Source organism: Oncorhynchus mykiss, chromosome 29, assembly GCF_057628025.1.
Source record: "Oncorhynchus mykiss isolate SJ-2025 chromosome 29, ASM5762802v1, whole genome shotgun sequence".
Lineage (NCBI taxonomy): Eukaryota > Metazoa > Chordata > Actinopteri > Salmoniformes > Salmonidae > Oncorhynchus > Oncorhynchus mykiss.
This window is the reverse complement of record NC_143050.1, coordinates 24,347,834-24,373,726: the sequence shown is the minus strand read 5'-3', so window position 1 is coordinate 24,373,726 and position 25,893 is coordinate 24,347,834. Positions and strand designations below refer to the sequence as shown.

The following is a 25,893-nucleotide window of genomic DNA, read 5'->3' as shown; positions in this document are numbered from 1 at the left end:
TTGATAAAAATTCTTTATATCTATTTCCTACTTCAACAATACAACCATAAAAAAAAAACTCAAACGAAAAGAGACTTGTCAGTCAATCGTAATATTTAACCCCTTGCTGAACCAGGGCTAAAATGAACAGATGATAAAAAATATATCCAAAAACTGGATAAAAGTAATTATTTTTTTCTTTAAATACATTTACAAAAGATCATAAATCAGTTGAAATGAATAAAAACAAACATTTTGGTCATTGACAGAGAAAGACATGACCTCTAGTAAGGTCTCACCAGGCACAGCTTAGCTACAGTACAAGGTTACATTATGGTTGCTCCAGTCTGAGCGACCTTGTGCAGTGACACACATTCAAACATGTTAACATTCAACACATGGAGTGCTATGGTACATGCAACTCATGTGCTGTGAGAAGCATTGAAAAAAAAAAAAAAACACGATTCCTCACTGAATGTCCCAATCATCATCATTACATTTCACTGTAGTCACTGGGAATTAGCGTAGATGTCAGTCTCGTCATCAAAGTTATAATTTGCTTAAAAAAACACCAGGAAATGAATATTAAAAACAAAACTTTTCTCGTGAGGTCACTTCATGTTAACACAGCTTTCTGCACTTAGATATTCTTAAACATAACATTATAGCATCTGAAAAGGTTAACAACTTCAGAACATGAATCTCAGTAACAAATCTATTTTTTTGCCAAATACAAACACATTGGGTAACTGGTTGTGGACCACTGACAAACAAGTGTGTGTGGAGGTGGTTCAAAACACATTTAGGAAATAAAACTAGCCCTCGATCTGTTATAATGCTTTCTTCGATCTGTTATAATGACACATAGCCAAGTCAAGTGGTGAGGTCCTGAAGGTCAGTGCAATCTCTCATGGCTAAAGAGGGAGAAAATACATGTAATGACCACATTGCCAACAAGTAATGGTATTTAAGAAAAATAATCAAATGGACATAGCAAAAGAACAGGTCAAGGCTCAGTAAAATGAAACCATAGTTTGGTGCATTGTAAAATGAGAAATGGGACTATCCAAGAGTGAGCAGTTATTTTGTCAGATTTTCTTAAACACTGTGCAAATTCTATTTCTGGAGTCACGTTGTGTGTAACCTGTGGTTATCTGATGATAAAGATGGGTCCTGTTGTACCTCATGTTGCTGTTGTGGTTGCTGTGGTTTCCCTGAGAGTCTCTCCCACAGCTGCAGCAGCTGGCCTCCAGCCTGAGGCTCCAACTCCTACACCAGGAAGCAGAGAGGGAGGAGAAGTGAGGAAGGAGAGTGAGATGAACTAACAAAATTAGTTACATTTCAGTCATAGAAATATACACACCATAGATGGAAATGAGCTATTTAGCAATATATTGGTTGTGCATCCTCCCCAACAAATTAACCAGTCATCTCACTTGATGTCTTGCAGGGCATTTTAGTGGGTGTGTTTTGGCAAGATGGTTTAATGAGTCTTCAACTTTTGAATCTTCTTTGTTGACAATATTGTTCTCTGATAGTGGGATCATCTTGAACCCACATCTTAACAGTAGTCTGAGGTCATTCTGACCATATTAGCTGTGTAACATATCTGTTTGTTCATTGGATTATATTGGTCCTAGTCTTTGGAAATGTTGTGGCTGTATTGATGTTAGTCAGGTAACCCACCTGTCCGTCTCTGCTGATCTGCACCTTCTTGTTGTCGTTCCAGGGGTTGAGCAGCTGGTGGGTACACTGGAAGGGCAGGCTCTCCTTCCTGGTCCACTCCACACTGAAGACCCCCCCCAGCCCTGTGGAGCCCCAGTCCTGACAGCGCTCCTGTCCAATGACCGACGTCATCCGTGCATAGCCCTGAGGCACAAAAATGACATGTTACAGCCTGCCATTCTCCATTTACTCTCACTTACACACACACACACCTGGAAGTGTCCGGAGCCCTGCACAGAGAAGACCAAGAAGACAAGGCTGCTCTCCAGGAAGGCTCTGTTGAGTTTGAGCTCGTTGCTGGGCGTGGTGGACCAGATTCCTTTCTGCTGGGAGATGTCAATGTTCCTCAGGTTGCTGCTCTTCATGATGAAGTAACGCACCAGTGCAACGCCTGGCCTCGGGGACGGAGACTTGGAGCACTGAGGGAGACATTGAGTTGAGAAACTATGATATATTTAGATTTACACACTGGGATAAAGGACTTTAACCATTGCTGGAGACAAACCTATATTAATAATGATATTGGTTATTTGTGTACCTTTCCTGATGAGGTGGGGGAGGGGCTGGGACAGGGGCTGGGGAAGCCGAGTGAAGCCGATTCAGGAGACTTGGGGGTGGAGGAGTGGTCGTCTGTGGGGCGCCTGGAGCCCCTGTCCCTGCTGCCATGGGGGGCTTTGGGGTGCAGGAGGGCCGAGGCAGGGGAGAGTCTTGAGGACCTGGAGGAAGAGGGGTGGATGGTCTGAGGGGTTAGAGGACTGGCCTGGAACTGGACATAGATCAAAAAATGTAATTAACAGGTTGATATTGCCTTCGCTAACCTATAAGGCAGGGGTAGGAAACTAGACTCAGCCACGGGCGGATTCTTGTTGGAGCAGATGGTCGGGAAGCCGGAACATAAGTATAATAATTTGTACACTGCAAATTGACTACAACTAAGCCCAAAGAGATTGTTATTTTCATTGATTGTACAATAATTGATTGTACAATCATTTCATACCTAGATTACATTGAGACACGATCGTGTCTTTTATTTATTCTTGGGAACAGATTTCCTAAATGAAACAACTTCTTTGTTGAACTCCTTGTGATTTATTTTTATGCCCCCCCCCCCAAATATATATATATATATATATATATATATATATATATATATATATATATATATATATATATATACACACACACATACATACACACACACACCTTGCAGGCCAGTTTTGGTCTGCGGGCTGCCTGTTGCCGACCCCTGCTATAAGGCATTGTACTGTAAATACTGAGATAAAACATTTGATCATAGTTGGTCCATTTCCCATACTGACACATCTAAACCCCTCTCCTCACCTGTCTGTGGCTGTGTGTGAGGGGGCGGGGATGAGGGGTTCGTCAGGGAGCTCCGGGATGTCAGGGCTGGCTGTGGGGCCGGAGGTTCTCCTGCTGTTGGCGTTCCTCCAGGAGGAGGTCTGGGGGAGCTCCTCAGAGGACATGGGCCGGGGCCTCTGGCCAATCCCTGTGGGCTGCTGCAGCCCTGCAGTCTGATCCTCAGCCCCCAGCACCTGGAGACAGGATGAGGATGGATGGGTCAGTGACAGCTAACAGGCTTGACAGCTAACAACAGGCTTGACAGCTAACAACAGGCATTTCCAGCATTTCTTTCATAATTTAAGCCAGAGTGTAGAACTGACCGACACCAGGGCCCGTATGGTGGCCTCATCCAGCTGGGACCAGGGCTTGGAGGGGGAGCGGATCCTCCTCAGGAATAAACCGTGCCACTTCTGCCTCAGCTGGAACACCAGACCCACCATCTGACAGACAGAAGGATGGGAGGGAGGAAATTAGGGAGGGAGGAGAGAGTGGGTTATACAGCTAAGAATATAATAAACACTAAATGCAAACTGCTGTTTAAAATGCCAAGTTGTATTGCTTGAAGGGCACGTTGAGTATATTAGCACTGCAAAATAACCAACCTTGATCCTCACCTCTTTGTCCAGTTTGAAGTTGAGCCACTCATCGATCTTCATCTGAGCCAGGTTGGCTGTGGAGCGATCCTCAATCTCACTGTCACTGCTCTCATTCACCACATCATCTACAGCAGGCACATAGGAGGTTAGGTTTTGTTGTTTACAGAATACACATCATCTAGTGACCATACAGGCAGAGAGTGATATCTACAAGTAGGACTGGGCGATACAGCCAAAATATAATATCACAACATTTTTCTCATGTTTGACAGTATTCAACAGTATTTTATGCTTCTGAATAAAAGTTCTAAATATATTAAAGAGTAGTGCTTGACCATAGGATGGCAAAAAATGGATTCTTAGTGGTTTTAAAGGCTTTCTCCAATGATTATTTTATACACAACCAAACGAGGACAAAACTGACAGAAAAGTCATTTATTTAGCACTGGATGAACCTATCATTATAGACAATATTGTAAAAATCCACTGGTATTCACGATATACTACCCAGCCCTATCTACAAGTCTCTTTGGAGCAGTCATGACACATTGGTTTCCTTACCTTGCAAGCAGTCTATGGACAGGGTATGACAGCAATCCATGCTTTGGTTTAGTTTCTCTGGCACGGTTTCCACATGCTAATGTTTTTACATTTGTGGCACAAATCCCATTCAAGTCATGGGACCGCCATTAGCATTTCTCGCACATGTCCAAATCATCCGAAAGTATCTAAAATTTATTGTGAAGCTCAACAAAGTCACTTATAGATGTTTACAACATGATGCGTGAAAAATGCTAAAATCGGTCCCCTTACTTAAAACCTCTACGGGATCAGTGTCCCCCCCTGCAGGTCGGTTGAGTTAAGTAGGCCATTGTGAATAGCATGAGGTTGTAAGTAACACATTTTTTCCCCAGGACATAGACATATCTGATATGGGCAGAAAGCTTAAATTCTTGTTAATCTAACTACACTGTCCAATTTACAGTAGCTATTACAGTGAAAGAATGCCATGCTATTGTTTAAGGAGAGTGCACAATTATGAACTTGAAAATGTATTAATAAACTAAATAGGCACATTTGGGCAGTCTTGATACAACATTTTGAACATATATGCAATGGTTCATTGGATTAGTGTAAAACTTCGCACACACTGCTGCCATCTAGTGGCCAAAATCTAAATTGCACCTGGGCTGGAATAATACGTTATGGCCTTTCTCGTATTTCAAAGATGGTACCAAACGCATGTTTTTTTCTTTGTATTATCTTTTACCAGATCTAATGTGTTATATTATTCTACACTAATTTCACATTTCCACAAACTTCAAAGTGTTTCCATTTAAATGGTATCAAGAATATGCATATCCTTGCTTCATGTTCTGAGCTACAGGCAGTTAGATTTGGGCATGTCATTTTTTGCAATTAAAAAAAAAAAAAGGGGTCAGATCCTTAAGAGGTTTTTGGGATTTGTGCCACAAATGCTAAAACATTAGCATGTGAAAACAGTGCCAGGGAAACAAAACCAAAGCATGGATTTCTGTCATACCTTGTCCATAGACCGGTTACAGGGTAAGGAAAGCAATATATAATTTTGAAATTTGGATGAACTATCCCTTTAAGTGTATTACAAATACAAGCAAAACTTGAGTACCTTAATTCTTAAATTTAATTCACAACGTGTAGCAAAGGATGTTTCCTTCAGTTAGATAACCCTACCTTTCTGAACAGCAGGTTCTTGTAGGGCTGTGCTGGGCAGTTTGGCACAGCCCCCGAAGATGGCTATGGTTATGGGGGAGACCACAGAGCAGCAGCGGATGCTGGCTATCCTATGGGCTCGCGTCATCTCGTCATAGATCAACCAATCGGTGGGCAGGGACTGGACGGCTGCCACCTGACCATTGGCTGGGGGGATCTACGAGATGAAGGAAGTACAAACATGTTTTAAGTTTGTTGCTTTGAGTCAGGGTTGGTTTGAGTTTATAAGGTTTGAGTATATATGGTTTGGACTAAATGTAAGCATACAGTAAAAAAATAAAATAAGATGAAGATAGGTGCTTCCTATCTTAAGAAAACTGCACTAAACAGGGTTCACTGAAGAAGACCCTTTGCTCCACTAGGAGTTAAATAAGAAGTCAGTCAAGTAGGTGAAGATAGGATGTGTGCTAGCTACCTTCTTGTGGGGCTGTGGCTGGCTGAGGATGGAGGTGGGGTGGAAGCGGACCCTCTTCTCCTTGGCCCCAGACAGAGAACAGCTCTCACGGTCCACATGGATCAGGTTGGGGTACATTCCGGCCACCAGGGCTGCCTTCACCACTGACCAGTTCTCAGAGTTCAGGTTCACATCACGGATGTCCCCGCCGCCCCGTGCCCGCACAAAGCCTGGTGGTGGAATACACAATGGAAAATATTTTTCTTTCTGAAAAATGTTCTGTGAGGGAGCTGTCCTTCGAGGGAGCCGTGGTGGTGCTGTGTGTGAGAGAGTGTAGGGGGGAGGTGGGAGGGACAAAGGAAAATTCCACAGGATATGAGTCGCAGTGGTGCTGTGTGTGGGGGTGGGGCACAGGACATGGTGGGCACCAAGACATGTGGATGACTCACAAGGCTATTCATTTCACAGAAGGTCAGTTGGAGGTTGTGTGGGCTTCAATAAAGCATTAGTCTTTATCCAACACCACTTACAGTCAAATTAATACATTCGGTATACAAACAACCTTGGTCCCCCATGCTCCACCTGAGCCCTCAGAACCACTGTATTACTGAGAAGGAGAGCATACAACAAGATAGATAAGGCTGACCTATGGCTCGGAGCTGTCCTAGCAGCTGGGTCCTCATCCCTATGATGATCTCCATGGTAGCCTGGGACAGGAAGTTCTTCTCACAGAAGGACCTTTCCCAGCCATCTGTGCGGGCCTTCTGCCAAGCCTACATACAACACAGCAGGTGAGATGTAGTTAGGAACATGTCGCTTGGACAGTGTTTTTTTCATTCCGATTTGTGCAGTCAAATCAAGCATTTAGCTTGATGAAAAACAAGCATTTAGCTAAATGAAAAACATTTAGCTCTAAACATCTCAACAGCAATTTGACAGAGTTTTTTCATTAAACCCCAAATTCCCCCCGTTACCTGGAAGGCTCGGAGCAGGGCCATATGGTCGCTGAATGTCCCTGCAGTAAAGCGCTTCCGGCACAGCATGGATGCCCTCTTCTGAGAGGCCTGGGAGGGCAGCACAAAGGGGTCGCGATGGGCCAGCGTGCAGGCGATGGTCAAGATGGGGTCTAGGCACTTGAGCACCACGGCACATAACACCATCTTTCCCAGGTGGGGCTCCACAGGCAGGTCAGCCAGGTGGTAGCCCAGCTCCGTCAGGTCCTCCCACGGGTCCATGGCGTCTATGGTCTATGGATGGGGGATCAATTTAATGGTTAGTGTTGTGTTCTATCTATGGTCATTATGTAGAGTCACAGTGCCAAGAACTGATGCCCTCCACCTCCATAACAAAAATAGTCAATGATAAAGGACAGAAGATAAAATATTATTCAGGTCATGATTGGTTCAAAACAAAAAATAAATTTTACCTTGAGCATCTGCACCGCGTTTTTTACAATGAGGATGGGGGGTGGTTCGGGTGCTTTGGACAGGAATTCAGCGATGGAACAGGTGATTGGGGCCAACAGCTTGGTGTGGAGACAGAGTTCCTGAAAGAGAGAGAGAAATGGGAGGAGTTACTACCACGATTAACACTGCCTTATGAGTGTGTGAGGGGTATGCTTGCATGCAAGGGTTTATAATAACTTTATCTGTATAAAGTATGCTTCATACATTCTGCTTGAAGTGTGTGTACCTGCAGAGGCATCCTCAGTAGCTGGGGCACCTGGTACTCCAGCATGTTGTTAAAGCGGAGACGACTGAAGAGGTGGAAGCAGATCCCTGGTCGGCAACGTCCAGCTCTGTCAAACAACACAAGACTCATTCAAGAGGGGGCTTAAGACATTATGAGGCTTCATAAGAGATGATACTCCCTTATGATATGTCTATAGAGTGCCTCTGTGGTAGGGCTCAGATGTACACTGTGCCTCACCTGCCCTTCCTCTGCAGAGAGCTGGCCTTGGAGATCCACACCATCTTCAGCATGGTCACATGGTTCAGGGCATCAAAGGACTTCTGTGATAGTGAAACAAATCACGTATCAGATTTGCTATTCTGTCACGGAGGCGTGCCGTACTCCGTGATCAGGGAGCGTACTCCGTGATCAGGGAGCGTACTCCGCCAGGGAGGCGTGCCGTACTCCGCCAGGGAGGCGTGACAGCCCACTTGGAGTTTGCCAAAAGGCACCTAAAGGACTGTCAGACTGATGAATCCAAGATTGAACTCTTTGGCCTGAATGCCAAGCCTCATCTCTGGAGGAAATCTGGCTCCATGCTGTGCGGATATTTTTCAGTGGCAGGGACTGGGAGACTAGTCAGGATCGAGCGAAAGATGAATGGAGCAAAGTACAGAGAGAGATCGTTGATGAAAACCTGCTCCAGAGCACTCAGGACCTCAGACTGGTGTGAAGGTTCACCTTCCAACAGCACACAGCCAAGACAACGCATGAGTGGTTTCAGGATCTGAATGTCCTTTAGTGGCCCAGCCAGAGCCCGGACTTAAACCCGATCAAATAGAACGGGAGAAACTCCCCAAATACAGGTGTGCCATCTTGTAGAGTTATACCCAAGAAGAATCGAGGCTGTAATCCCTGCCAAAGGTGCTTCAACAAAGTACTGAGTAAAAGGTCTGAATATGTATATAAATGTCAATACATCTAAAATCCGTTTTTTTGCTTTGTCATTATGGGGTATTGTGTGTAAATTGATGAGAAAAAAATAAATAATATATTTTAGAATAAGGCTGTAACCTAACAAATTGTGGAAAAAGTCAAGGGGTCTGAATACTTTCCGAAGGCATTATATATACACACCACCAGCACACAACAATGAGAGACTGGATCCTGGAGTCACTTATTGTTGTGCAGCATGCCCCAGGTAATCTAATTACAGTATGGAATTCAACAAAAATATTTGCCAGCTAGATTTCTTATAACTATTAAGTTAAACTGTCTAAAATGTGATAAACGCACTGCAGTTGGGCATGTACTGGGCCATACACACTACCCTCTGTAGTGCCTTGTGGTCGGAGGCCGAGAAGTTGCCATACCAGGCAGTGATGCAACCCGTCAGGATGCTTTAGATGGTGCAACAGTAGAATCTTTTGAGGATCTGAGGATCCATGCCAAATCTTTTCAGTCTCCTGAATAGGTTTTGTCGTGCCCTCTTCACGACTGTCTTGGTGTGCTTGGACCATGTCAGTTTGTTGTTGATGTGGACGCCAAGGAACTTGAAGCTCTCAACCTGATCCACTACAGCCCTGTCGATGAGAACGGGGACGTAGTCGCTCCTACTTTTCCTGTAGTCCACAATCACCTCTTTTGTCTTGATTACGTTGGAGACGCTCTCCCACTACTCTCTCCTCATCAATGTTATCGTCTCTCCCTTCTGTTAAATACTTCTTCCTCTTGTCCCCTCCCGCGCCGTGGCTGAGTGACTAATTGCGACCTTACAGAACATGCCTACTGGCACTTCCGGAGGACCTATCATCCTCACTCCCTCCTCTCTACCTTCTGTTCCTCTGTATCCGCTGCTAAAGCCACTTTCTACCACTCAAAATGTTAAGTTTCTGTCTCTAACCCCAGGAAACTCTTTACCAAGTTCTCCTCCCTCGTTATTCCTCCACCCCCTCTCAGCGGACAATTTTGTCAACCACTGTGAAAAGGTTGACGACATTCGCTCAGCCTATTGACTCCGCTGGTCCCACAGAACTACCCTACGCCTTAACCTCTTTCTCCACTCTCTCTCCAGATTAAATCTGGCAACTAGTGAGGTCAGGCCACTGGACAACCTGCCCGTTTGACCCCATCCCCTCCTCCAGACCATCTCTGGAGACCTTTTCCCATTCCTCATCAACTCATCCCTGACGATTGGCTGCATCCTCTCGGACTTCAAAATGGCCAATCACTCCCCTCTTCAAGAAAGCAACCCTCGAGGCCTCTAACATCAAACTACAGACTCCCTTTTTTTTCTTTCCAAAACACACTCGCTATCAGAACAATTTTTTTGACCCTAACCAGTCAGGCTTCAAAACGGGTGACACATCCGAGACTACTCTTCTCTGTGTCATGGAGGCTCTCTGCACTGCCAAAGCTGACTGTCTCTCCTTTCTTCTCATCCTCCTAGATCTATCCGCTGCCTTCGACACCGTGAACCATCCAATCCTCTTCGCCATCCATCTCAGCGCTGGACGTCTAAAGGCTCTGCACACTTTTGGATTGCATCCTACCTAGCAGGCCGCTGCTACCAGGTGACGTGGAGAGGATGTGTCTGCAACACATACTCCCACTACTGGTGTCCCCCAGGGCTCGGTTCTAGGCCCTCTCCTCTTCATACACCAAGTCAATCGGTTCCGTCCTGTCCTCACATGGTCTCTCTCCAAGCTCTTCTCTTTCCTGGCACTCCAATGGTGGAACCAGCTTCCCCCTGAAACTAGGACAGCAGAGTCTCTGCCCATTTTCGGAAAATATCTGAAACCATACCTCTTCAAAAGAGCATCTTAAATAATGCCACCCCCCCTCGCAAAAATGTACTTACTAGGACTGTGATATGTGATTGGCCCATCTAGCCATCTTCAGATGAAAGCACTAACTAAGTCACTCTGGATATGAGTGTCTGCTAAATGACAAATGCCAATGTAAAATGTGTGCAGTAGACTTGTTTTCAAACCTCTTTTACTTTTCCTGCGTCAATGACAAATACGACATCGTTGACAGTGATACTCGTCTCTGCGATGTTAGTGGAGAGAATCTGAGGAAGAGAGGAAAAGACTTGATTTCTGAACAAGAAGCTGTGGTTGAATGGTATTTTGGTTTACAGGGGCAATCAGCAGTTGCAACAAAAATGTTTTACATATAAATTGATATTTACCATTGACTGAGAATATAACTGCCTCATGAGCTTAGTTCAAGTCTCATACCCCATCAGAACCCAAAATATAAGCTTATTTTACTGTGTTTGTAAACAAACACTATATAGCTTCAAAACATGATTAAAACTATAATTTTGATATCATAACTATGAATTTGAGAGTGGTTACATTTCTCCAGAACCATCCCTCAGCTTTTTACAGAAACAGAGGCAGGGAGTACGCTTTGTTATTGTTTCTACTGCTGACTGTCGCTTTAAGGAACACTTTGTGGTCAAACTCATCTTTGGTGGGTTAGCCAGCACAGTAGACCTAAAAATACACTCACTATTTTCCGGATACCAGCTGGAGTGTTCCTCAGCACTTTCTTCTGATCCGAGGTCTGCATGTTGGAGTGGAGTGTAAAGACCTGGTACCTATGGAGAAACAACACAGATCTGAGGTTCTAGATGTGGTTCACACAGGACAAATAAACAAAAAAATCTCTTCGTCGTCTCCTACAAATAATCCATATTTCTTGTAAAAATAGGTCTATTTGGCCATTTTTGTAAATTTAGTGAGGTTTACTAATCTGACTTGCAAATGTGTTCGGTGTAAATCAACATTTGGGTTGCATAAGCAGGAACATGGAGTAACCGCATGTAAAAAAACAAAAAAAACAGATTGATGTACAGAATAATTGACATAAATAGACAAGAGCTATGTTGAAATACCGATGGCCCAATTATGAACTGTTGAGAGTGACACATTGCTCTTGCCAGTCATTTAACTGACGGTACCTTTGAGAGTGGTCTGTGAATCTTTTATCGTCGTACAGGATACGGTCCCTCAGACCCACTATCTCATCGTATCCGGGGAGGAAGATCAAAACCGCACCTGACATGGAAAATATTTAAAATAAACTTGTCATTCTATACAAGCAAGGGAAATTGGCACTGACACTTTGTATCAAACATTTTGAAAAGTAAAAAAATAAAAGACATCCAGTAGTCACTAGACAAGAGAATCTCTCACCGTCTTCTGAGCTGGTGCAAATGTTGTGTAGCAGGTGCATGATGAGGTCCAGGTCCACCCTCTCATCGTCAAAGCTGTGGTGGTATTCCTTGAGCAGCTCCTGGTCCTCCGGGCTCATTTCTGTGGTGGCAGCCTGCACCAGGGACCACTCGTCCAGCTTCCCCGCCTCCAGGGATGAGCTACCAAGGGAATGAGGCTTTCTGTTATCATCCTCCACAAACAACGCCAAGGTTTCCATGTAGTCATTCATAATAATGACAAATGGTCATCTTACAGGTAGGATTCTAGTAGGTCCACCACTTCTGCCTGCTGGAAGTGCTTGGCCCAGTCCAGCGCAGTCCTGAAACAAACCAAATACTGATCAAGATTTCAGACTTAGTAATGGTTTATAGAGCAACTAAAAATAAGATGCATTTATACAGTTATTTAATAAACCCGTACCAGCCATTGGAGGCCTTGATTCTGACGCTGGCTCCCATACTCAAAAGCTGCTCAATCTGACTGAGGAAGCCTCGACCTGCTGCCACCATGAGTGGAGTGGCGCTCGTTTCACTGTGCATGTAGTCCACTGAGGAGCAGAAGGGGAGGAGGACATATCTGGCTGATAACTATTGAAAATATTACTCTCAAAAATATACATTTTTGATAACATTGGTGTCATTATTTTTTTACACAAATAAGACACTATATAAACAAAAGCATATGGACAACCCTTCAAATCATTTGCTGACAGGTGTATAAAATCAAGCACAAAGCAATGAAATCTCCAGAGACAAACATTGTCAGTAGAATGGCATTACTGAGGAGCTCAGTGACTTTCAACGTGGCATTGTCATAGGATGCCACTTTTCCAACAAGTCAATTCGTCAAATTTCCCCAGTCAACAGTAAGTACTGTTATTGCGAAGTGGAAACGTCTAGGAGCAATAACGGCTCAGCCGTGAGGTGGTAGGCCACACAAACTCACAGAATGGGAACACCGAGTGCTGAAGCACTTAAAAATTGTCTGTCCTCATTTGCAACACTCACTACTGAGTTCTAAACTGCCTCTGGAAGCAAAGTCAGCACAATAACTGTTCGTCGGGACATTCATGAAATGGGTTTCCATGGCCAAGCAGCCACACTCAAGCCTAAGATCACCAAGCCCAATGCCAAGAGTTGGCTGGTGTAAAGCTCGCCCGCCATTGGACTCTGGAGCAGTGGAAACGTGTTCTCTAGAGTGATGAATCATGCTTCACCAATCTGGGTTTGGCGAATGCCAGGAGAACGCTACCTGCCCTAATGCATAGTGCCAAATGTAAAGTTTGGTGGAGGAGGAATAATGGTCGGGGCTGTTTTTCATGGTTCGGTCTAGGTTTCTAAGTTCTAATGAAGGGAAATCTTGATGCTACCAGCATACAATGACATTCTTGATGATTAAACTTTGTGGCAACAGTTTGGGAAACAACCTTTCCTGTTTCAGCATGACAATGCCTTTGTGCACAAAGCGAGATCCATAGAGAAATGATTTGTCGAGATCGGTGAGGAAGAACTTGACTGGCCTGCAGAGCCCTGACCACATTCCCATCGAATTCCTTGGGATGAATTGGAACGCCGACTGTGCCCGACCTCACTAATGCTCGTTGCTGAATGGAATGAAGTCCCACAGCAATGTTTCAACCTCTAGTGGAAAGCCTTCCCAGAAGAGTGGGGGCTGTTATAGCAGCAAAATGCCAACGATTTTGGAATGAGATGTTCAACAAGCCGGTGTCCACATACTTTTGGTAATGTAGTGTAGATACAAGAATAAACTGTGGCACATAATTAAAGATGCACACAAAACCCAGCTTACCGCTGACGTTCTCACTCAGGATGAGATTGAAGAGCTGGACGAAGGCGTCAGCGTCCTGGTTGAGGAAGATGTCTGAGATGCAGGCATCCATCTCCTTCAGCAGCCACGGGTCCAATGATGCCACATCTTTCTCATTCTGGAACAAGACACCCTGTATCAAACTAATAGCAAACCCAGTGCCACTTTTAGTAAGAACCAGCAAATATACCCTCTGTGACGTTGGTGAAGTAAAGAGTGAATAATCAGAAAATAAGTAGTGGTATCACTTTGATGCATACAGAATAAATGCTGAAAATAACTGAAGCAACTGGGAGAAAATAACATCAAAATCATTAAGGATGTAATGTAGCATGCATCGGTCAGGAAATCGATTTAAACGTTACAAATCGCTGGTTCACTAAATTTATTTTCTCAAAATTACTTTCTACCTTCCAAAAATACCTCATCTTTAGTGTCAAAGCAAGCATGTAATTGTGTTGACAGTCATTGATCTACAAGTAATTTAATAATTTTGATTGCTTAACAACCCGAGGCAATATATGTTGTGTGCAGCTTTGCGCGTTGACCAAGGAGAGGTAGGCTTTGCTGACCAGACCGCTTGCGTGCCTGTGCCATTACGAGCATGTTGATTTTGTCCACCCACACCAGACGTGATCAGGACACGCAGGTTGAAATATCAAAACGAACTCTGAACCAACTATATTCATTTGGGGACAGGTCAAAAAGCATTAAACATGTATGCCAATTTAGCTAGCTAATTTGTCCTGGGATATAAACATCAGGTAGTTATTTTACCTGACATGCACAAGGTCCTCTACCCTGACAATTAATCCACAGATAAAAGGGTGAAAGTTTGTTTCTAGTAATCTCTCCTCCTTGAGGCTTCTTATTCTTCTTTGAACTTTACATGGCGGTTGGCAACCAACTTTAAAGAGCATTACCACTACCAACTGAACTGGAGTGTGGACCTCAGTTCATCTTTCAAATCACCCACGTGGGTATATGCTCCTAAAAACCAATGAGGAGATAGGAGAGGCGGGACTTGCAGCACCTGGCTACGCAGATGCTCGTTGACGCGAGTGAGCAGAGTGGGTGCAATGATTGAATAACATATGTACATTTATTTTGCAGCACTCGCGCACGTGACACGAGCAGCATGTTACTCCTTATCTGGCACATCTGCGAGTCACCTTGGTAAAATGGCTTGCGCAATATTATGCTTTATTAGTTGAATGACAAAGAAAGTAATTTTCTAGGTTATTTTTTAGCAAATGTGCTATACATTTTATCTGGCTATACATGATCAGGGCTTACATTCAAATGTATTTTGATTGTTCAGGTTAACCATCAGCAATAGTAGGTAGGTAGTTTTATTTGAAATCTTCAATACACATAGTCATTTTTAGATGTACAAGGTAAAGTTGATAATTTCATAACAAGGACAAGAAGAAAGGATAAGAGAAACTCACTCATGGCTAGAAGGGATACAACTTTAGTCAGATGAAATATTAAAATATTTTATTTTAGCTAACCCTAACCCTTTTGCTAACCTTAACATAATTATCCTAACTTGCTGCGTATGTTCTCCTAACCCGCAAAGAAAAGTCAAATTTGACATAAGATGTATCACATCTAGCCAAAACGAGCTCACTCCTGAGTTGTCAAAACCCCTCAAACTCAACTCTGGACCTCAAAGCTTCAACTTGGATAATAGCTTTAAAGCACACAGTACAGCTGTCTAACACAATTGTCATTAAGCTTAACTTTTCCTTCACACTATATATTTATATTAATTGGCTATCTCATAGCTATTTTTTAAAGATAAATATTGATACATTAGTAGCTCTTACACTTTTAATCAGAAAGCTCAGAGAGGCCCAAGCTCAGAGAGGCCCAAGCTCAGAGAGGCCCAAGCTCAGAGAGGCCCAAGCTCAGAGAGGTGCAGCGCATGAGCTCCATTCAGCAGCAGATTTTACATTTAGAATGGAAAATGAATGTGTTTACGGAACAAATGTTAGTGCATTGAATTGTAACACACGGATTCGTTCCTCTAATCAAACCGAATAGTTTGAAACTTAAATGTATTGTTCCTGTATCGTATCAGAGCCCACGTATCTAGATACGCATCGAATTGTCTTAAAGGGAAAGACACACATCCCTAGAAAACATGGATATTGAGAAATGAGAATGGCCCATATCCACTTGTTCTCACCAGCTGGGTGAAAACACTGTCCCCTCCATCGTCCAGCAGGTCGTTCTCCTGAAGGACACAGGAGGCCGAGGTGGTCTTCTCCCTCTGGGGCTCCTGGCGGGAGCCACCCTCACGCACTTTACACCACTCTGTCAAAGACATCTGTTGCTTTTCCTCTGCCAGGGACGACACACACATACACTCATTAATTCTGGGAGACACTGGACATCAAAGCGGAAATCAAAGAAACAATGAATGACCAATGGTTGGTAGTTACCCCTCTGGATCTCCTTTTTGTATTTCCTCATGTCTTTGTTTGAATAGCCTGTTGTCCTCAAGATGTCTTCCAGGAAAAGTTGCTTCACCTCAAATGGTCTTCCTTTGACTAGATAAAAGCATACATTCATAATTTCTAATTTTGATTCATTTCACTTAACAAATCAGTGCTGGCAGGACCAGTCAAAAAAGCACTAGCCCCTTCCATACAGAGGTCTTCCCCTGCAATTACCTGGCTTTTGCAGGTAACGGTTTCACTGGTGAATCCCCGTCCCAATTTCAAATGAATAGATTAAGTGATTCTGTAGTGATTTCTACACTCTCGTCTCTGTAGGTGGTCTATCCAAACACATGACTTACTGTGGATGACAGGACAGGAGCCAAAGTAGCGGAGGAACAGCTCCACGTCCAGGGCAGCACTGGACAGGATGAGCTTCAGATTAGGCATCGTCTGGAGCATGTCCCTCATCTTGGTCAGCAGGAAGTCACTCAGACCATCCCGCTCGTGAACCTCATCCTGATTGGATAAGAGGTTGGAAGTGCAACAGGATTCAGTCATTGACATGATTTCACGCACCAGACCCAGAGATTTTTATAACTAACCCAAGATCGACCACCACCTGTCGTTTCCAATGGGAGAAAATTAATCATAGTGGGTAGAACAAGTAAGGAGGTGGGCAGAGCCAAGCACAAACTAGCGAGATCTTATTAGCGTGTTCTAGCATGCGCTTTAATATTTCTGTTAGTGAATACCTACTCTGTGAAGTGCGTGTGTGCAATAGCTAAATTCACCCTTGGACTCCTAAACAATATAATTTTTTAAAACTTTGGCAAAGAGTAGTCTACAAAACTTAGTCCATTCTGTTCATAACAGATTTGTTTTGGGAACAAAAAAACTATATTGGAGATCAAAATGTTTCATTGATGACAAAATGTGCTTAATGTCGGCCAAAATCCATCTCGCTCCATCTTTTCACACTGGACTTCCTCATCACCATATTTGGTGGTGAGAGGAAATGCCAACCAGATGCTTCAGATTTATACATCCGGTGAAACATCTGGCTCAATGTTTTATCTGTGGCAGACCTGACAACTTTAAATCATTTTTATGAGTACCACTTCAGCACAGCGGTGTGCGTGTTACACCCACACTGCTCAAATCGTAGGCATTTGTTTTGTTTGCCTAATAATGATGTTGGCAGAAGACTGCCTTTGTAGGAATGGTAAGCTATAGACTGTTATGGGTACTTGGTACTACAAGACAATGGTACTTGCCTACGGTGCAGCAAGAGGTAATGCCCCTCCCTACCTTCAGGTTATGCTCAAAACCTACAGCCCAACCTAAGTACTCTGTTCTGCCACCTCTGGTTTCTTGGCCCTCCTACCCCTTTGGGAACGCAGCTCCCGTTCAGCCCAGTCCAAGCTCTTCTCTACCCTGGCACCCCAATGGTGGAACCAGCTTCCACCTGAAGCTAGGAGAGCAGAGTCCCATCCCATCTTCTAAAAACATCTGAAACCCCACCTCTTCAAAGAGTATGTTAAATAATCCCAGAGCACTCAGACCAAATAAATTGTATTTCGTGAACAAACAATCACACTTGACTTTCTTTCCCCCTCCTTACTAGCTCTGAATTTACTGATAGCTACTTTGAGGGAAAATGTACTTACTACGACAGGTGGTTGTCCCACATATCTATTTTAAGATGAATGCACTAACTGTAAGTCACTCTGGATAAGAGTATCTGCTAAATGACTCAAATGTAAATGTAATTGGCTGCCCTCAGTAGCTAACTAGAAATATATGTTTAAATTTACAAATCAGGGCTATCCTTAGGATTTTCTGATAAGGTGTTGCTGATGTAGGACTATGGTTGGTAGGGGGGAGGTCCGGGGCTGGTCAGTCATTTCGTCACTCAGGAAGTTGAAGCATTTTTGAAAAACCTGTAACTGCAATTGTTGCCAACACAGAAGTCTTGTGCCTGATCCTAAAGGAAATTGAGGTGGTCTGTAATGATTATAGTTTCAAGTTTTAGTGTCACTTGCACAAATACAGTGAAATGCCCTTCCTACAAGCTCTAAATTCTATTTAATAGGTGTCTTTATGTGGATAGAAAATGTGAACGGGCTTAATTTTGCTTGGGGAGAAAATGCTTAATTCAATTACTGGATGCAATGTAGTAGTCTTGCTTACTGTAGGATATTTGGAATATGAAACAACTGGACTAGGCCTATATGAGCTTGTTTCAGATCTCCATTCCTGACCTCATCCATCTAGTTGGGTCTGACTACTCGGCTACCATTCATTCAGCATGCCTTGTCATTGGTAAACTGACTACTATCACATCATTAGCAGCCTACTGTTGACAGACAGCTATATGAGATTTATTAACATAGCCATACTAATCTTTAACAGTCTAACATAACTTTCTGTGAAGGATGGTATTAGCGGAATAGCTCTGTCTGCCATGTCAGTTTCCATCCACATAGCGAAGTGCACTGAACTACCGCAACACAACTAATGTTACCTTGCTCGTCAATGTGCGTGCGCCTACTACGGTTGTGGAGATCAAAGGATGTGCGGGCAAGAAAGTGTCCTCACTTAATTTACTAAACACTGTAGCTAACTACCTTCAACAAAATGTGCTTGACTAACACTGAAAAAGGGTAGGAAAAAAAATGGAGAACGAACTGTTTGCCAAATACATTTTCCAGATGCATCAACAGACAAAGAGGAGAGCTGCCGTCCAGGGAGGAAAAGAAACGTCCCCTTTTCAGTCTTTCAAAGATAATTCGTAAAAATCCAAATAACTTCACAGATCTTCATTGTAAAGGGTTTAAACACTGTTTCCCCATGCCTGGTCAATGAAACCTAAACAATTAATGAACATGCACCTGTGGAAGGGTCGTTAAGACACTAACAGCTTACAGACGGTAGGCAATTAAGGTCACAGTTATGAAAACTTAGGACACTAAAGAGGCCTTTCTACTGACTCTGAAAAACACCAAAAGAAAGATGCCCAGGGTCCCTGCTCATCTGCGTGAATGTGTCTTAGGCATGCTGCAAGGAGGCATGAGGACTGCAGATGTGGCCAGGGCAATGAATTGCAATGTCCGTACTGGGAGATGCCTAAGACAGCGCTACAGGGAGACAGGACGGACAGCTGATCGTCCTCGCATTGGCAGACCACGTGTAACAACACCTGCACAGGATCGGTACATCCGAACATCACACCTGCGGGACAGGTACAGGATGGCAACAACAATCACCCGAGTTACACCAGGAACGCACAATCCCTCCATCAGTGCTCAGACTGTCCGCAATAGGCTGAGAGAAGCTGGACTGAGGGCTTGTAGGCCTGTTGTAAGGCAAGACCTCACCAGACATCACCGGCAACAACGTCAGCTATGGGCACAAACCCACCGTCGCTGGACCAGACAAGACTGGCAAAAAGTGCTCTTCACTGACGAGTCGCGGTTTTGTCTCATCAGGGGTGATGGCCGGAATTGCGTTTATCGTCGAAGGAATGAGCGTTACACCGAGGCCTGTACTCTGTAACGGGATCGATTTGGAGGTGGAGGGTCCGGCATGGTCTGGGGCGGTGTGTCACAGCATCATCGGACTGAGCTTGTTGTCATTGCAGGCAATCTCAACGCTGTGCGTTACAGGGAAGATATCCTCCTCCCTCATTTGGTACCCTTCCTGCAGGCTCATCCTGACATGACCCTCCAGCATGACAAAGCCACCAGCCATACTGCTTGTTCTGTGCGTGATTTCCTGCAAGACAGGAATGTCAGTGTTCTAAAATGGCCAGCGAAGAGCCCGGATCTCAATCCCATTGAGCACTACTGGGACCTGTTGGATCGGAGGGTGAGGGCTAGGGCCATTCCCCACAGAAATGCCCGGGCCCCTGCAGGTGCCTTGGTGGAAGAGGGGAGTAACATCTCACAGTAAGAACTGGCAAATCTGGTGCAGTCCATGAGGAAGAGATGCACTGCAGTACTTAATGCAGCTGGAGGCCACGCCAGATACCGACTGTTACTTTTGATTTTGACCCCCCTTTGTTCAGGGACACATTATTCAATTTCTGTTAGTCACATGTCTGTGGAACTTGTTCAGTTTGTGTCTCAGTTGTTGAATATTGTTATGTTCATACAAATATTTACACATGTTAAGTTTGCTGAAAATAAACACAGTTGACAGTGAGAGGACGCTTCTTTTTTTGCTGAGTTTAGTACTACAACTATGGCGGCGGGCCAGAGCGGAGAGCTAGAGATTTTTTCTCCTTGCCCAAGTCATCTGATAGGCTCAGATCCGGTTGTGTCAAAAACCACAATGTGCCAACTGGAAGCTTATTTTTGCGTATTTTTTTGGGTAGTCTTTCATACCAGTGTACTTTGACCTCAAATTGCGGGCATGCATACAGTCAAGGCAGTGAACGACAACAAAAGGGCAACAATAACTTGTACTCACCACAATGACGTGAGTAACAGTGGACATTGTGGTGTCTCCGGCCATCAGTGTTCTCAGCAGGACTCCGCTTGTGCAGAAGGTCAGCAGCGTCTTAGGAGAAACTCTAAAGGGTCAACCAGAGTCATTAATTTCCTCACAGTAACTCAGCCAAAGTAAACAGAGACAGTGCCTCCCTCACTCCATCTCTTTGCTCCTACCTGCTCTCCAGGCGGATCTGGTAGCCAATGGTCTGACCGATGCTCTCCCCTCTCTCCGCAGCAACCCGCTCTGCCACAGCGATGGCTGCCAGACGCCGGGGCTGTGTGCAGAAGATCCGACAGGGGATCCCATTTCGGCTGCAGTCGTCCAGGAGGAACTGTGGGATCTGGAATGGCAAAACATTTCTAGATGATCAGGAACTCTATTTACAAATGCAATACCTTATCATACCAATGCAATGCCTTTGTAGGCTATACAGTGCCTTCAGAAAGTATTCACACTTTACTTTTCCCAAATGCTGTTGTGTTACAGCCTGAACTCAAATTTGATTACATTTTCGATTTTGTGTCCACTGACCTACACACAATATCCCATAATGTCAGCGGAATTACGTTTTTAGAAAATGTTACAAATGAATTACAAACGAAAGGCTGAAATGTCTCAAGTCAATAAGTATCCAATCCCTTTGTTATGGCAAGTTAAGTTAAGCAGTAAAAATGTGCTTAACAAGTCAGAGTGAGTCCATGCAACTTATGTGCAATAGTGATAAACATTATTTTTGAAAGACTACCTCAACTTTGCACCCCATACATACATATGACATACAGATAACTAAGGTCCCTCAGTCAAACAGTGAATTTCAAACACATTCAACCACAAAGACCAGAGAGATTTTCCAATGTCTCGCAAAGAAGGGCACCTATTGGTAGATGGTTAAAAATAAATACAAAGCAGACATTGAATATCCCTTTGAGCATGGTGAAAATATGAATTGCCTCCCGAGTGGCGCAGTGGTCTAAGAAACTGCATCGCAGTGTTAGCTGTGCCACTAGAGATTCTGGGTTTGAGTCCAGGCTCCGTCGCAGCTGACCGGGAGACCCATGGGGAGCCACACAATCGACCCAGCGTCGTTAGGGGAGGGTTTGGCTGACAGGGATGTCCTTGTCCCATCACACACTAGTGATTCCTGTGGCGGGCCGGGTGCACTGCACGCTGACACGGTCGCCAGGTGTACAGTGTTTCCTCCGACACATTGGTGCGGCTGGCTTCCGGGTTAAGTGGGCATTGTTTCAAGAAGCAGTGTGGCTTGGATGGGTTGTGTTTCGGAGGACTCACTGTTCTCGACCTTCGCCTCTCCCGAGTCCGTATGGGAGTCGCAGCGTTGGGACAAGACCATAACTACAAATTGGATACCATGAAATTGGGGAGAAGAGGTAAAAAAATATATAAAAAAACTTTTCAAAATGTTTAATATTACACTTTGTATGAGTTTAATGGCTGTGATAGGAGAAAACTGAGAACAGAACAACAACATTGTAGGTACTCCACAACGCTAACCTAAATGACAGAGTGAAAAGAAGGAAGCCTGTACAGAATACAAATAAATATATATATAAATATAAATTATATAAATATATATATAATATAAATATACACTGGAGTTGCTTACCAAGACGACATTGAATGCTTGAAAATCTCTGACAAGACTTAAATGTCTGTCTAGCAATGATCAGCAACCAACTTGACAGAGTATGATTTTTTTTTTTTTTGAAAATGTGAAAATATTGTACAGACTTACCCATTATGACTCACAGCTGTAATCGCTGTGAAAGGTGGTTCTAACATGTATTGACTCAGGGGTGTGCCCATTATTCTTTTGAAAATTCTTCAAACTCTGTCAAATGAGTTGTTGATCATTGCTAGACAACCATTTTCAGGTCTTGCCATAGATTTAAGTCAGAACTCAGCCACTCAGGAACATTCACAAACTTCTTGGTAAGCAACTCCAGTGTAGATTAGGCCTTGTGTTTTAGGTTATTGTTATTTTGTAAGGTGAATTTATCTTGCAGTGTCTGGTGGAAAGTAGACTGAACCAGGTTTTCCTCTAAGATTTTGCCTGTGCATAACTCCATTCTGTTGATTTTTTATCCTGAAAACCACCCCAGTCCTTAACGATTACAAGCATACCCATAACATGATACAGGAATCACTATGCTTGAAAATATATTGAGTGGTACTCAGCAATGTGTTGTATTGGATTTGCCCCAAACATAACACTTTGTATTCAGGACAAAAAGTGAACTGCTTTGTAAAATATTTTTGCTGTATTACTTTAGTGCCTTGTTGCAAACAGGATGCATGTTTTGGAATATTTTTTAATATTGTTCAGGCTTCCTTCTGTCTCAATTAGGTTAGTATTGGGAAGTAACTATAATTTCCTCAGTTTTTTCCTATCATAGCATTTAAACTCAGTAAATGTTTTAAAGACATTGGCCTCATGGTGAAATCCCTGAGCGGTTTCCTTCCTCTCCGGCAATTGAGTTAAGGACACCTGTATCTTTGTAGTGACCGGGTGTATTGATACACCATCCAAAGTGTAATTAATAACTTCACCATGATCAAAAGGACATTTAATGTCAGTTATATATTTTTTTACCCATCTACCAATAGGTGCCCTTCTTTGCGAGGCACTGAAAAACCTTGGTCTTTGAGGTTGAATCGGTTTGAATTTCACTGCTCGACTGAGGGACCTTACAGATAATTGTGTGGCGTACAGAGATGAGGTAGTCATTCAAAAATCATGTTAAACACTATTATTGCACACAGATTGAGTTCATGCAACTAATGGTGACTTATAATGCACATTTTTACTCCTGAACAAATTTTTGTTTACCATAACAAAGAGGTTGAATACTTATTGACTAAGGACATTTCAGCTTTTCATTTGTTATTAATTTGTAAAAAAATTAAATAATAATCTAAACATAATTCCACTTTAACATTATGGGGCACTGTGTGGAGGCCAGTGACACAAAATCTAAATCTATTTTAAATTCAGACAACAAAATGTTGAAAAAGTCAAGTGACGTGAATTCTTTATGGCACTTTATGTGGACAGTGATGTAAAATGTTTCTCCCCATCACCTGTGTAGTTTTTCCAGAGCCGGTCTCCCCCACCACTAGGACAACACGGTTGTCTTTGATGACCTGGACGATCTCCTCCTGGCGCTCGTACACAGGAAGTGAGCTGCGGAAGAAGTCCAGTTCAGATGGGCCCCTCTTCTGGGGCACCTGGGGAATGCCGTTGTTGAGCCGCCCACTGGTCCTGTTCTTGTCACGGCTGCTCTCTGGTGGAGAAAAAAAAGAGGGGCAGAGGAATGTTAAAACTTTGAATTGTCAACACATTTTAACAGATAGATCATTTATTCATTCATCAGTACATTGTTATTAAAAACAAAGGTTGACAAGGACTCCCATTGACATCAATGTATTATTAACCCTGAAATATAACTACCACTCACCAGCCTCAATGGCCACAGACAAGCCCCTCTCAGTGCGAGGCAGTAGGTCTGTGCGCTCCTTGTTGGTGATGGGGAACCTCTGCAGCAGGCTCCGCACAGCGTGCTTGGAATTGTGAGAAAGGTTGAAAGTCATGATGGACTGGGCCGTCTCCGAGCCATCCTTCTTTCTGATAGTGAGGGTCCGGCTTGATCCTTTTCTGAAAATGAATGAAATAAGGATGTTAGACTTGAAGCACAGCACACTTTAGTAAACCTGATGGATGCTTTTAGGGAGTTACATTTCCAGTACAATATTGAGGAGGGATACACAAACTTTTCTATTCAAGTACTGCTTTTAAAACAGGAGTATCCAAGGTTGACCTAAGACTACGGGCTCTGACAACTGATGTCAAGTTGTATTGCTTACCCTCTGCTTTTAGAGATATATCCAAGGGACTGTGCAAAGCGATGGATGAAGGCTCTCTCAGTACTAGACAGGGAGGAAGGGAACTCCATTTCTGTAAAATCAAAAGAACTAATGTAGTATACTACATCACATAATCCAAATGTCTCCTTGAATCACCACTTCATCACATGAGTAGAATGAACATTTTATGTTACCTTTTTGCTCACTGTACTGAAACCTCTCAAGGGAGATGTTCACAGCAATCTTAACTTCTTCGTCGATGCGTATGTCTTTCAGCCCTTTGCCCCTGGGCCCCCCACCACCAGAGTGTTTTGATTTGCCCATGGCAGGTTTGGGTGAGGCATTACTAGGACGTGACATGATGCACTGTAGAACACAAGTGTTATTAAGATGTAGCTAGCTAATAAGCAACCAACCCGCAATCTCCCTAGATGACGGTCACATTTTAGTTACTTGGACTAGCTAACTAGAGACAAAAGGGATGAGCTACCATGCAAGTGGCCAGATGCTGGCAAATATTCACTGTTAACTACTTCTGACTGACTCTCCTCTACCTAACGTTAGTTATTCATAAACTCGGACATAACTTAGTTAGCTAGCCATAGCTTTCACCAGAGGCTGACTGACAGTGTGAGCCATACATTACTTTTAGCAAATCTTTGAGTAAAAAGCGAACTAATGACATGTGTTGATTTTGTTAGCCACCTTAGCAAACTCGTTAGTAACTCAGAAAGATAGCTAGCTATATTATCTGCAAGCAAAAACTAATGTTAGCTAACCCAGTAACGTTACCGGTAGCTAGCTATCGTTAGCCAGGTTGCTAACTAACTAGCTAGCGGAATTAAGCTAGCTAACGTGTCATTGAACTTTATCCATCCTTGAGTTAATTATACATGCATGTCATAGATACAATGTTTCACATATAGCTAGGTAACGTTTTAACTAGCTAATACCGATGTCAGATCCCGCTCGTGCGCCTCTGTTCGTCTAATCCAGTAGTTTGTAAACGCTGACCGACTTCATGAGATTCAGATAAATCACCACTAGAGGTGCATGATCAGAGCTACTTTAGAAGAGATGGAAAACACCAATGGAATCGAAATTATGCCCATTGCGTGCGTTGCACATGCTACGTCAATGGGCCGCGCGGAGCATTCTGGGCGAATCAGGGACAAGGAGAGCTCTCGTTCAAGGAGTGAATAGGAGTCAATTGGGCGCCAGCTCAAAAAAACAACATTAGCATGAATTTCATCAACAAGAATTACAATACTACAAATATTTTCCGAGATGTGATATAATTAACTTGCTATGTGTAATATTCTACAGCTTTGGAATCGTGACATTACATACTTTCGATGAAAATAGGCACGTTTCTCAACTCATACCCTGACTTGTAAAAGTCACACATATGCCCAGGCCGTGAGCAGGCAAACAGGCCTAACCCCCACTCATGCACTAGCCCAAGCCAATGGCATGTACCAGATGCTCAGCAGGCGCTGCTCACACTTACTGTCCTGAGACCAAACCACACAACC

At 43.5% G+C, this 25,893-nt stretch overlaps 1 protein-coding gene across 2 annotated transcripts; it reads right to left on the bottom strand.

Moving 5' to 3' along the window:
- Positions 1 to 25,381, bottom strand: ythdc2 (YTH domain containing 2). 2 transcript variants are annotated; one of them, XM_036967431.2, is made up of 32 exons: positions 25,312 to 25,381; positions 24,553 to 24,724; positions 24,359 to 24,449; positions 23,953 to 24,149; positions 23,576 to 23,778; positions 20,650 to 20,816; positions 20,453 to 20,555; positions 16,342 to 16,498; positions 15,983 to 16,090; positions 15,727 to 15,881; positions 13,515 to 13,650; positions 12,126 to 12,252; positions 11,959 to 12,024; positions 11,685 to 11,863; positions 11,450 to 11,546; positions 10,999 to 11,086; positions 10,472 to 10,552; positions 7,738 to 7,820; positions 7,501 to 7,606; positions 7,235 to 7,354; positions 6,783 to 7,055; positions 6,455 to 6,581; positions 5,830 to 6,038; positions 5,376 to 5,571; positions 3,681 to 3,787; positions 3,387 to 3,506; positions 3,046 to 3,257; positions 2,243 to 2,420; positions 1,917 to 2,123; positions 1,666 to 1,848; positions 1,162 to 1,248; positions 1 to 893 (listed from the first exon to the last, which is right to left on the bottom strand). In XM_036967431.2, the coding sequence occupies exons 2-32, from the start codon at positions 24,716 to 24,718 to the stop codon at positions 888 to 890; spliced, it is 4,335 nt and encodes a 1,444-aa protein (XP_036823326.2). In that variant the 5' UTR covers positions 24,719 to 24,724; positions 25,312 to 25,381; the 3' UTR covers positions 1 to 887. The 2 variants fall into 2 exon arrangements, with proteins under 2 accessions (XP_036823326.2, XP_090082979.1); XM_090226853.1 differs by lacking the exon at positions 1 to 893 and having other exon boundaries at positions 975 to 1,248.
- Between the last annotated feature and the right edge of the window lie 512 nt (positions 25,382 to 25,893).